Source organism: Blastocystis hominis (assembly GCF_000151665.1).
Source record: "Blastocystis hominis, Singapore isolate B (sub-type 7) whole genome shotgun sequence assembly, scaffold_2".
Taxonomy (NCBI): domain Eukaryota; class Bigyra; order Opalinata; family Blastocystidae; genus Blastocystis; species Blastocystis hominis.
In genome coordinates, this window is record NW_013171827.1 from 1,220,195 (window position 1) to 1,231,281 (window position 11,087).

An 11,087-nucleotide genomic window follows, 5' to 3' on the forward strand; every position below is an offset into this window, starting at 1 on the left:
ACAAACAATCGTTTTGCAGTATACACAATTAGAATGTAACAGTAGGAGGAATTGGCACCGATTTAGGAGCTTGGAAAGAAGTGGAAGTTGGAGTTGGAACTGGAATTGGCACTGGAACTGGGGATGAGGCAGGAATAGAAGCCGGAACCGGAGCCGGAGCCGGAGCCGGAGATAAAGACGTAACTATAATAGGAAATGCATTTTGAACTGGAGATGAATCAGGAACTGACACAGGAGCAGGACTATATGGAGCAGGAGCCATCGGAATCGGTGAAGGAGGAGCCGTTTTGGAAACAGGCTTCTTAGGCAAATACTTTCTGTCTCTCTTGACCATGAAGAGAATGCCGAGAACCAGCAGAACCACACCGATGATGATCAGAACGATTCCGATCAAGAAGTTTGTGCCCTGCTTATCCTCAATACAATACGAAGTCGGAATCGACCATGTAGCTGAAGCCTTGTCCTCGTTCAACACGCACGTTCGCTCGCTCACTCCCTTGTAGCCAGAGATCTGCGTGCAATCGTACGAATAGCTCTCGCTCGCGGCGGTTCGCGGGAAATCGGCCATCGCGGGGCAGTGAGGCACCTCCACAGTGAGGAAGATCGTCACGTAGGCGCTGCCAGCAGAGTTGCTCGCAGTCACCACGAACTCCGTGCGATCCAAAGCCGTCGCCGAGGTTCCATAGAAAGCACCCGAATCCGAGACAATGCCCATTCCCTCGGGCAATTCCGGCGAAATCGTAAACGACTCCACCATTCCGTTGTACATAGCGCTCAATCCCTCATAGAACTCGTTGGTGGTAACCACGATCTCCTTCTCCTTGTAATCCAGATTGGTCGGCAAGTCCAGCACGCACTCGTCCATCTTCAGAATCGACAGTTCGCCATTACTGCAAGTACGATACGCCACACCGTGGTAGTTCTCGGGGCAGGGCTCTTCGTAGCGCTCTCCGTCAGCCAGCGAGATTCCCTCCACTCCCGAGCAGCCAATCGGCGTGACCGTGATGGTCACGGTCGCCTGGGCGGAGCCCGCGTCGTTGCTCGCAGTCACAGTGAAGGTGTAGGTGTCTGCCTCCTTGATCGATCCGGCGATCACTCCGTTGTCCAGCAGCTGCAGACCACTGGGGAGCGAGGGACACGAGAACACGTCCACCTTGTTCGACACAGAGGGCTCGATGCGGATCGCTTCCAGCGAGTCGCGGCTCATCGAAGCGGGCGAATAGGAGAAGCTGGAAGGAGCCAGCAGCGTGCATCCCTCGTAGTTGATGGGCTGGAACACGCCATTGACACACTCACGCGTCGCCATGCCCGAATAACCTTCAGGACACACAGCAGCCTCCGAGGTCGCTCCGTTCATCGCAGCAGGGAACTCGTCCAGAGCCTCGCAGCCATTATCTTCCACCGTGATGCTGATCGTCACCGACTTGGATTCTGCGCTGTTGGTTCCGGTAATCTCGTACTCGGCAGCAGGCGAAGCCACAGTGGGCGTACCCGAGATGGTTCCGTCCGCACCCAGCACCAGACCCTCCGGCAGATCCTTGTTGCACGAGATCGAAGGGAACGCTCCGTCCGTCAGCAGAGAGATCGGGGTCAGCGCCTCTCCAGTCTTAATCACGATCGAGTTCACTCCGTAGGTGAAGAAACCGCTCAGACGCGGCGTGCAGTGCTCCAGACTGGGCTCCTCGAACTCGCCTCCCATGCAGCGAGCCATCGCGTAACCCACATAGAACGCAGGACACACAGCCACCGAGTACTCGCCGTGGTTCGTGGCCAGATACTCAGCCGTGGCCTCGCAGTTCACAACGATCGAGGTGAGAGAAATCTCGGTCTGCAGCGATCCAGCCGAGTTGGTCGCCGTGATGGTGTACTTGTTTCCAGTCTGCGTGCTCTGCAAAGCTCCGGAAATCACTCCAGTGGTGGGATCGAGCGTCAGATCGGCAGGCAGCTCGGGAGCCACGCTGTAGGACTCGACCGATCCGCTGACCGTGGGCTCGAAGGACTGTTCCTTCTGGTAGATGATGGTCACTTGGTTGTTAATGCCGTAGACCACAGCGATGGGAGGCAGCAGCGTGCACTGGTTGTCCTCTTCCTCCTCCAGCTGGTTGCCCGTCGGCGTCGACACGCAGTTACGATAGATGAAGCCAGTGTATCCAGTGGGGCAGGAAATGAACGCCTTGCTGCCCACGTACGCGCTCGAATAGTTGTCCTGCGAGGCGCAAATCTCAGCAGCCTTGGTGTTTCCGAAGTAGACCTCGGCCATTTCGATACCCTGCAGATTGGACTTGTAGGCCTCCAGCTTGTACATGTTGTAAGCCACCGTGTTCGTGAACGTGTACTCTCGGTTGTAGCCGTAGCCTCCAGCAGACTCCCAAGTAGGCTGCTGCGCCATCAACAATTGCCAGGTCGCACCATTATCGTTCGATCCGTACAGATCCAGATTCTTGGGACGACGAGGAGCCTCACTTCCAGCATAGAAGCGAAGGTAGTTGATGATCACACGGCGGTTGTTGTTGTAGGTCCAGGCAACCCACACGTGGTACGTTCCGATCATCGCATCCTGGTTCATGACGTTGAACTTGTTAGTAATGCTCTTATCGAAAACGTTGGCGTTGGTCTCGTGCCACGTTCCGTCATCGTAACCCATATCCGAAGCAGTCATCGTTCCATCCACCACCAGATCGGTCGAAGTGTACACGAATTCCACTTCCACGTTGAACTCGTTCTCTTCAGGGACGCTGGTCGTGTGGGTTTCCACGCACAGCACGTTGTTCTGGTTGGAGATGTGGCTCATATCGATCGAGATGCGAATGCCCGAAGCGGCCTCCGCCTCGGTCACAGGCTGCGTCAGATGGTTCGTGGCTCCCTGAGGCAGGTTGTAGCGAGCGTTCTCCTCGTCATCGATGTACAGAATGAAACCTCCACGCGTGTACACAGTCACATCCATGGTGGCATAGGGCATAGCCGAGTACAGATTGAACGTGGTGCAGTAGTAAGCAGCAGTGTACTGAGGAGCAGGCATATCGGCGAGTTTGCTGGTATGCCACTCGCCATCGAACGAACTCGTGTACCAGTTGGAAACAGGATCGGTGTTGTCCATCAGATAGCGCCAATCCAAATCATCACTGTATCCAGGAAGAGGGAAGAACGATTCCGTCTTGGGAGTCACGCTTCCACCCACAGTGAACGAGGCCAAAACCTTCTTGGAGGCCGTCAGAATCTCAAGGCTACCCGGCCAAGCCACACGCGAGTAATCCTTCATAGTGATCTGATAGTTGCGCAGACCCAGGCAATAGGGATGATACATGTACAAAGCGTTGTTGTCGAACTCGCTGCGGCTACCCACCACAGTGCCCGAAACAGGATCCACCAATTCGTATCCCATGTAATAACCACGCGAGCCAGTGTCGGTGATGTGGACATACACAAGGGACTCGTCTACCATGCACTGCTTAATGTTAATGGCCACAGTGGTGTTGAAGGCCTCGCCGTTGATCGAGATACCGGTGATCGTGTACACACCCGAAGCGGTCTCGGTGGGAGTTCCGTAGATCGCTCCGTTGCTTCCGAATTCCAGACCAGCGGGCAGAGCGGGGCTCGCAGAGAACTCCTCGTAGTAGGGATTGGCAGGAGCAATGGGCTCGATCGGGACGTTGACAATTCCACTGATGGCAGCAGGAGAGAAGGAAAGATCGGGAAGAACCTTGTCCGTGTTCTCCTCCAGGAAATCGAACAGAGCCAGCTCCACGGTGGTGCTCTCGGGCGCAGCCACAGCGGTGAACTCGAGCTTCATGCCCTGGATGGCCACAGGGTTGGAGAGGTAGAAGCACTGGCGCTGAGTACGCTTGGTCCAGTACACACCCGTGTAGGTTCCCACAGGGGTCCAGTTCTCTCCGTTCAGAGTGGACACAGTGAACGCAGAAGGCTCGTTACCCGGAGCGTTGGCAGCGGACACCAGGCAGAACTTGTTCACTTGCTGGCGACGATACTGCGAATCCGTCCACTGGAACTGGAGGAAGGAACCCTTTAACTCCGCGCTCCACTTGTTCGCGATGTTTCCGTTGAAAGCGTTTCCAGCAGTACCTCCAGAGGCAGAGGAAGTGATCTGAGTTCCATGGGCGAGATCGGCAGTCGCCGCACGCAGATTCAGAGTGGCAGTGAAGTCAATGGCTCGCTCCGTGGCATCTCTGTTCACAACAGCAATAGCGAACACATTGCTTCCCTCCTTCAGGTAGTTGGCACCCACCAATCCGACGAGCACATGAGGATTCAAGCTGTTGCTATTGATCGTGGAGGTGCTTCCAGAAGTCACCTCTCCTTCCACGCCCACACGGTACACTTCAACACCGTTCAGATACACAACCACACCCGCACGGCAGTTCATGTTCAGCTCGTAGCTGTTGTAGCCCTGGATGGTGTCCATCTCCACAGTCGAGCGGAACAGCCACACAGACTGCGACACCGTGTTGCCTTCGGTCAGAGTTGTCCACGAATCGCCGAACTCCACAGTGTTCCATCCCTCAGGCACCGTTCCGTCAGCCAGATAGGTCCACTTGTCCATCTCTCCGCTCATCAAGAACTTGTTCGAGAACGTGATGCGATCGCCGTTTCTCATTCCAGAATACACTCCAATGAAGAAGCTCGCCGCAGTGTGCGTGTAGGTGTTCAGCGTGATGGACGATCCGTCCACCCATTTCTCAAATCCATTCTCCGTGTGGAAGACCATCTCATAGCTTCCTTCAGGCAGACAGAAATAGTCGGTCTGGGAGGTCGACGACGTATCACTCTCAGAGTACATTCCATAAATATCGTTCAAGATCACTGACTCCACGACTTCTCCGTTGGACACGATATCGTAACTCTGGCGAGCACGGCGATTTCCCTTGATCGCATCGATCTTCACACGACGATATCCATTGCCCAAGCAGGTATGGAAGTTGATGGAGAGCTCGCCGGTCACAGGCTCCTCCACACCCGCCAGCGTAGCCGACACGGTGTAAGTCTTCTGAGCCACCTCCACACCCGAAGGCACGGTTCCCGAAATGAGACCGGAGTTGGGATTGATCGACATGCCGTTAGGGAGAGCGGGGTTAATGCTCCAGCTGGAGAATCCCTTGGCGACAGGATTAATACTCACGGCCTGTCCAGGGTAGAACACGAAGTTCTTGCCGTAGGAGATCTCCTTGGGAGCGATCTCCAGATCCACAGCGTAGAGCGAGACATCCGAAGTCTCGGCCTCATACATGGAAGAAGCCTGCAGCGTCCACTTGAACATTCTGTATCCCTTGGTCACCTGGGGAATGGGGAAATGCTCAGTGCTGCCGTAGCCATCCCACGAATAGCCGAGCTGCGCGTCCAGCAAATCCCAGTTCTCTCCGTCATTGCTTCCCTCCAGCTTCCACTGCGTGGGGCGACGCTCCACATCCTGGTTACCGGTGGTGATAGTGTAGTAGTTCACGTACTCCGCGCGATTGCTGTTGAACGTGTAGATATTCTGCGCTGGGAATCCCTCAACGAACCACTTGTTGCACAGCTGATTGTCCCAAATATTCTCACCCAGTTCGTCCCACCAGTCGTCCAGATGATCTCCCGACACCGATCCATCGAAGGTACGGTGCGAGTTGCCGTACACCAGATTCACGAACGCGTTGAACGGATCTACGATGGGCGCGTGATCAGCAGGGAAATGAATCTCCACAGCCAGCACAGCCGATCCGTCGAGCAAGTGGCGATTCGCAAAAGCACGATGATAGTACGCCTCCTCCTCCTCTGCTTCCACGGGAGTGGTGGCCGAAGCGTCAGCAGGCAGGTTGTGGCGATAGATTTCTTGTCCATTCACGTACATGGCGATACCGTAGTTTGTGTTCACAGCCAGCTCGAAGGAAGCAAAGCCTGCCAAATCACCGAATGAAACGGTCTTGCGGTAGTAGCGAGTGATAACGTCCGTGTTGGCGACAGGGAAGTAGGAACCCGAGGACCAACCAGCATCATCAAAGTCTTGCGTGTTCCAATTCTCAGCATATGTGCTAGAGTACTTCCAGGATGAACCCTTCTCCATAACCGAATGGGGCTGGAACTTGAACTCGCGGCGTGAATACTTATCAAGGGTGTAACGGCCAATCATGATACCACCTTCCTGCGAGATGGTCATGTAGGAGTCACGAGTCCAATAGTTTTCGCCACTACACATCAAATGCAGATCACGTTACATACGCATCCAAAAGAACCAAAGTATGAAGAGCCTTATTCAAACAAACCTCATAATTTTGTTGAGTACTTGCCAAGTCGAGGCCATTTTTCTCATACATCAGAGTACCCGTTTTGGGCTCTCCCTCCCAAATCTGGAAGGTTTCCTCAAACGCATTTGACTTATATATGCGATTGATGTAGATCGGGACCATTCCGGTCTCGCATTCAATGGCAAACGAAACTACATATGACCATTCCCATGGGTTTGTTACATGCAAGCAGCAATAATAGAATGGATATTACTTTCATTAAAGTGCGGATAAAAAATCAAAAATAAAACTTGACAGAAATCTTGCAAAGCAGCTATACGGTGCAACAACAATCACAACGAGAAAAATTCATAATTCAGAATAGTTGGATCAAAGTAATACTAAAAACGTTAACATACCATTTTTCAGCTCTTTGACCCTGACAATAGGAGTTTTCTTTCTTCAATGTCAATTATGGGTATAGTAATAATTGTGAGCAATATCTATAGTTGTATTCATAGATAGGACACCAGGTTGAAAGATCATGTATTTATACCAATACCATATAACCTCTTATGCTGGTATACTTCACTCTGTTCATTGAATTGTTGCTTATTATTGCCTGTGGAAGGAATATACCGATTCTCCACGTTTCACATTGCAAGATTCATCTTTACTACGAAAATAACATAAATATACACATGTATGGTGAGAGATGTTGAAGATAATGAAGCCTTGCATTTTTAGGTTTTTGGAGAGATTATTCCTGGAAAGGGAGGGTGGAATGAAGATAAGTGAAATGTTATGAATTTGGAGTACGTAGGATGCTTAAAAGATGCAGAAACAAGAGCAGAAGAATTCAGAACGAGTATCCAAACGACTCTAGATGATAATAATAATAATAAAAATAGTAACTATTATTATTATCGCATATTAAGTTGGTAGATGATGGACAGAGGATATGAAGGAGGTAGTTAAGAATACGGTGTATCTATTCCAAATTCGAGTGATGAAAATGACGTAGTAAAGTGATAAAAACAAATCACAAACGGTTAGTATACATTGCATAGGAATAGATGTGTTACCTTTGTCCAATGGCTTGAATGTATCAGGGACAACTGCAATTTCAATCATATTTAAAGCTATAAGTTAAAACAAAAGTGATTTGTTAAAATTGCCATACCATTTCTGCCTCACACACATTCTAATCCATACTATCAAACGTTTATGTATTTCAAATAGTATTCATGCCTCTTGTGTCACTCTTTCATCAGGTATCTTTGTACTTTTCACACAATCATTGGTTTTACAGTTTGAAGGTCTTTTTTTACTATGGCAAATACTAAATATCAGTAAGAAGCTATTTTTTATCGATTCTCCCTTGTAGATACGTAAGACACTTTGAACAAGAAGAAACCATTTTATTAAATACATATTTTGTTGTGAGAATCGATGGAAAAGGATTTCACAGGTAGGAATTGGCTCTACTTCTTCATTTCCTAGATTTTCCGATACTCACAATTTTGATAAGCCGAATGATCTTGGTGCTCTCTCTCTCATGAATAAAGTGTGTTTAAACGCGTTCTGGTCAAGTGTAGGTGGCAACCGAGATTGTGAAGTCCTACGGAGATTGTGTTCTTGCAATTGGAGAAAGCGACGAATATTCGTTCGTTTTCAAAAGGAAAACCACACTTTTCAACCGACGGAAAACCAAGATTCTCACCACCATTGTTTCCCAGTTTACATCAATGTACGTCTTCTATTGGCCACAGTTCATGAAAACCCCACTGCAATATCCTCCTAGCTTCGATGGTCGTATCGTCATCTACCCTTCTCTTCAAGTGCTTTTTTTCTTTTTTTCTTACTGATTGCAGAACATCCGCGATTACATTTCTTGGAGACAAGCAGACACGCACATCAACAATCTCTACAACACCTGCTTCTGGGCGTTGGTTCAGCGAGGAAACGAAACAACCACATCTGCAGAGAAGATTCTCAATGGCACGCTGAGTTCCGAAAAGAACGAAATCCTGTTCTCTCGGTTCGGAATCAACTACAACAACGAGCCTGAGGTATTTAAGAAGGGCAGCATCGTGATTCGAGAGACAAAGGAGCGAATTCTGGAACGCATGGAAACGAAGCCGGCTACGATTTCCTGCCCATTTTCGAAGGAGGAGATTGAATCGTTAAGTGACGGAGCGTACGAAACGGTCGTGTTGCATTGCGATGTGATTCGTGATAAGCCTTTCTGGGAAGAACATGCTACCCTTCTCGATTTGTTTGTTTGTTTGTAATAATAGTAATCAGAATTAGAATTATTGTTTTTATTTCTTTCCTAAAAAAGCAAGAACTCAGCTTCAGAAAACCATCTCCTCTGAAAAAGCATTCTACCCTTCTCGATGTGTTTTTCTATATTTAAAAATCATTTCTACAAAGACAAATCGCATCCTTCCCTATTTGCTACTTAATCCCTCTGTCACGAGCATTCTCCCTTCCAGATATATATATATATATATATATATATATATATATATATATATTTATATTACTTATGTGTTTCAACAATCATTTCAAACAGACAGATCAAGATTCAAATTCTGGATGAAAATCCCGTTCTTCACTCCCTTCAATCTCCACCAGCGTCCCATTCGATGTTCCTGCCCGATTCCGGCCACCACAAACCTCCCCGACGGCGCGAACGACAGCGAGTTCACAAACCCCTTCTACCAAAACCCGATCAAAAAATCGCCTACAATCGGAATCGCCCGCACTTCCTTCAGCAATTCCCCGTCCTTCTCGCGGTTCGACACGTTCGCATCCCACAGCCGAATGCAATCATCGTAGCTTCCGCTCGCCAGCAGATTCGTTCCTCCCAGCGCCGCGCAGCTCACGATCCAACGCCCCGCCGCGTTCTCTCCGCTGATTGGACGCACCGAATCAATCCCGTGCGCCTGCTACCCATCAACCCCCCAAAAAACCGCGACATGAACCGAAAAAACGGGCTTTTTTTTGGCAATGGAGAAGAGATTCAGCGATCCGTTGAGATCTCCCGCGGCAAAGTTCTGCGGCCCAATCATCGCGCAGCACTCCATGCTCTGATCGACGCGTCTCCCGCGGAAAACCATCTGCGTGGACGCCTCGATCTTCCACAGCCGCACGGAATTGTCCGTCGAGCAGCTCAAAATCCGCGTGTTTCCCCGCGATGAGGGGGCGTTTCGCATGCCACTGATGCCGGTGATGAGGGTCTCGTGTCCGTACCTACGTTAGAGTTTCCCCGTTTCCCCACAGCGTGTCGATGTAGGTGGTATCGACGATGTTCCAGAGCTTGAGCGTGTTGTCCAGTCCGCCGGAGTACAGCACGTTATCGCGCTGCAGCAGCAGCGAGCTCACCAGCCCGCGGTGTCCGCGCAGCACCTCCTTGCAGTCCGTGCAGTGCACGATCGAGCGGGCCGCGGCCGCCGCGCTGCTGGCCGGCTCGGCGCCCACCGACGTCCCGACGCGGCTGTCCCAGATGCGGATCAGCCCCTCTCTCCCCGCGGTGACCACGTAGTGGCCGTCGTAGCTGATCTGCACGGCGAGGATTTCGCCGCGGTGGCAGTTGAATTGGCGGCGTTTGGGGCTGTCTTTGCGCTCGCGTTTGCCCTCGAAGATTGTGGTCACTTTCCCCGTTTCCACGTCCCAGAGGCACGCCTTGCAGTCCTTGCCGCCGCTTACGATGTACTTTTCGTCGCCGGAGATGTCGGTGCAGGTGACCGGCATCTAGAGTCGGAGAGACGAGGAATGCGTACGAGATGGCCTTTGCAGAAACGACCTTCCGGCAGATCGGCGTCGATTAGTTGGTTTGCTACTTCTTTAAAGATGAGGCCTCGCGCCTGCACTGAATTACTGCTAAAAGCCCTACTTCCTCGGCTTCTCGTTGGAGACGCTTCTCAATTCGCTCTTCCACTCCTTCATCGTCTGTTACATCGCTTCCAGAAGCTTCCTCCTCCTCTAGACGCACTTTGTTGAGATATTCCTTTGCCAAACGGAGTTTCTTCTCCTCGATAGTTTCCTTCACTTCCTCTTCCTCCTCCTTCTCGGAATGGTCTGATACCGAGTTCAAAACCAGATCTTCCTCTTCGCTCTCGTCTCCACTCGAAATATTCCAGTCAATATCATCGTTTTTGCGACTTCCCTCGCTTGTTTTGGTAGATTTTGCAGAACGGAGCTGTTGCCTTCCTCTTGCTGATCGCTTAGCCATCTTGCGATTTTGTTATCTACTCGCTCAGTGGATACGACTAGAGTGAAATACCACAAACTTAGGGTTTTGGAAAGGAACGTTTGTTCAAAAAACAAGGGTAGTACAGTCACAAAAATACAGAAATCACCTTAGAAATATACAAGAGGATCATCCAGAGTCTTGCCGGTGAGAACCTTGGTCAGAGACACATCATTGAAATGGTCGTATCTAGAGCTAAGATGTTTCCAAAAAAACCCACATGCGCAAGTGAATAGCTCGGTTGTTGCCAATGTCCACCTTCACAAAGTAGTTCAGACCCGCAACCTAGCGATCACACAACAGACCAGCACCTACAACTTGTTTAGCCACCTCCACAGGCTTAAAAATGGAGAACTTCTCATTGATCTGACTTTCCACTTGAGGTCTCACTTGATTCACAACCTCCACGACTCTCTCATCCACGGGTGAAGAGATCATATGTCCGACTAGCATCGCACCTAAAGTGAATCAAGTAAAAAACGGATACTAGCAGCACAGAGAACAGTAGCAATCAAAAAAAACTTATTCGCAGCGTACATCGAAAAAATATTATGAACTTCTTCTACAAGAAAATATCAAGTTTTCGGGTTTTCAAAAAACACGGTAAAAAAGAT

At 50.1% G+C, this 11,087-nt stretch overlaps 4 protein-coding genes; 1 reads left to right on the forward strand and 3 right to left on the reverse strand.

Annotated features, from left to right (window-relative positions):
• Window positions 1–28: 28 nt before the first annotated feature.
• GSBLH_T00002796001 (uncharacterized protein) lies at window positions 29–5,272 on the reverse strand (the record flags this gene model as incomplete). Its single annotated transcript, XM_013041309.1, has 1 exon — window positions 29–5,272. The coding sequence occupies one exon, from the start codon at window positions 5,270–5,272 to the stop codon at window positions 29–31; it is 5,244 nt and encodes a 1,747-aa protein (XP_012896763.1).
• A 2,275-nt stretch (window positions 5,273–7,547) lies between these two features.
• On the forward strand, window positions 7,548–8,509 carry GSBLH_T00002797001 (uncharacterized protein; the record flags this gene model as incomplete). Its single annotated transcript, XM_013041310.1, has 5 exons — window positions 7,548–7,567; window positions 7,603–7,686; window positions 7,719–7,782; window positions 7,814–8,056; window positions 8,090–8,509. 5 exons carry the CDS (start codon window positions 7,548–7,550, stop codon window positions 8,507–8,509), a joined length of 831 nt encoding a protein of 276 aa, XP_012896764.1.
• Window positions 8,510–8,783: 274 nt separating this feature from the next.
• On the reverse strand, window positions 8,784–10,455 carry GSBLH_T00002798001 (uncharacterized protein; the record flags this gene model as incomplete). XM_013041311.1 has 5 exons in its annotated part: window positions 8,784–9,169; window positions 9,200–9,473; window positions 9,502–9,974; window positions 10,004–10,087; window positions 10,117–10,455. 5 exons carry the CDS (start codon window positions 10,453–10,455, stop codon window positions 8,939–8,941), a joined length of 1,401 nt encoding a protein of 466 aa, XP_012896765.1. The 3' UTR covers window positions 8,784–8,938.
• A 98-nt stretch (window positions 10,456–10,553) lies between these two features.
• Window positions 10,554–11,012, reverse strand: GSBLH_T00002799001 (uncharacterized protein; the record flags this gene model as incomplete). XM_013041312.1 has 4 exons in its annotated part: window positions 10,554–10,662; window positions 10,694–10,758; window positions 10,789–10,931; window positions 10,961–11,012. 4 exons carry the CDS (start codon window positions 11,010–11,012, stop codon window positions 10,584–10,586), a joined length of 339 nt encoding a protein of 112 aa, XP_012896766.1. The 3' UTR covers window positions 10,554–10,583.
• Window positions 11,013–11,087: the final 75 nt, after the last annotated feature.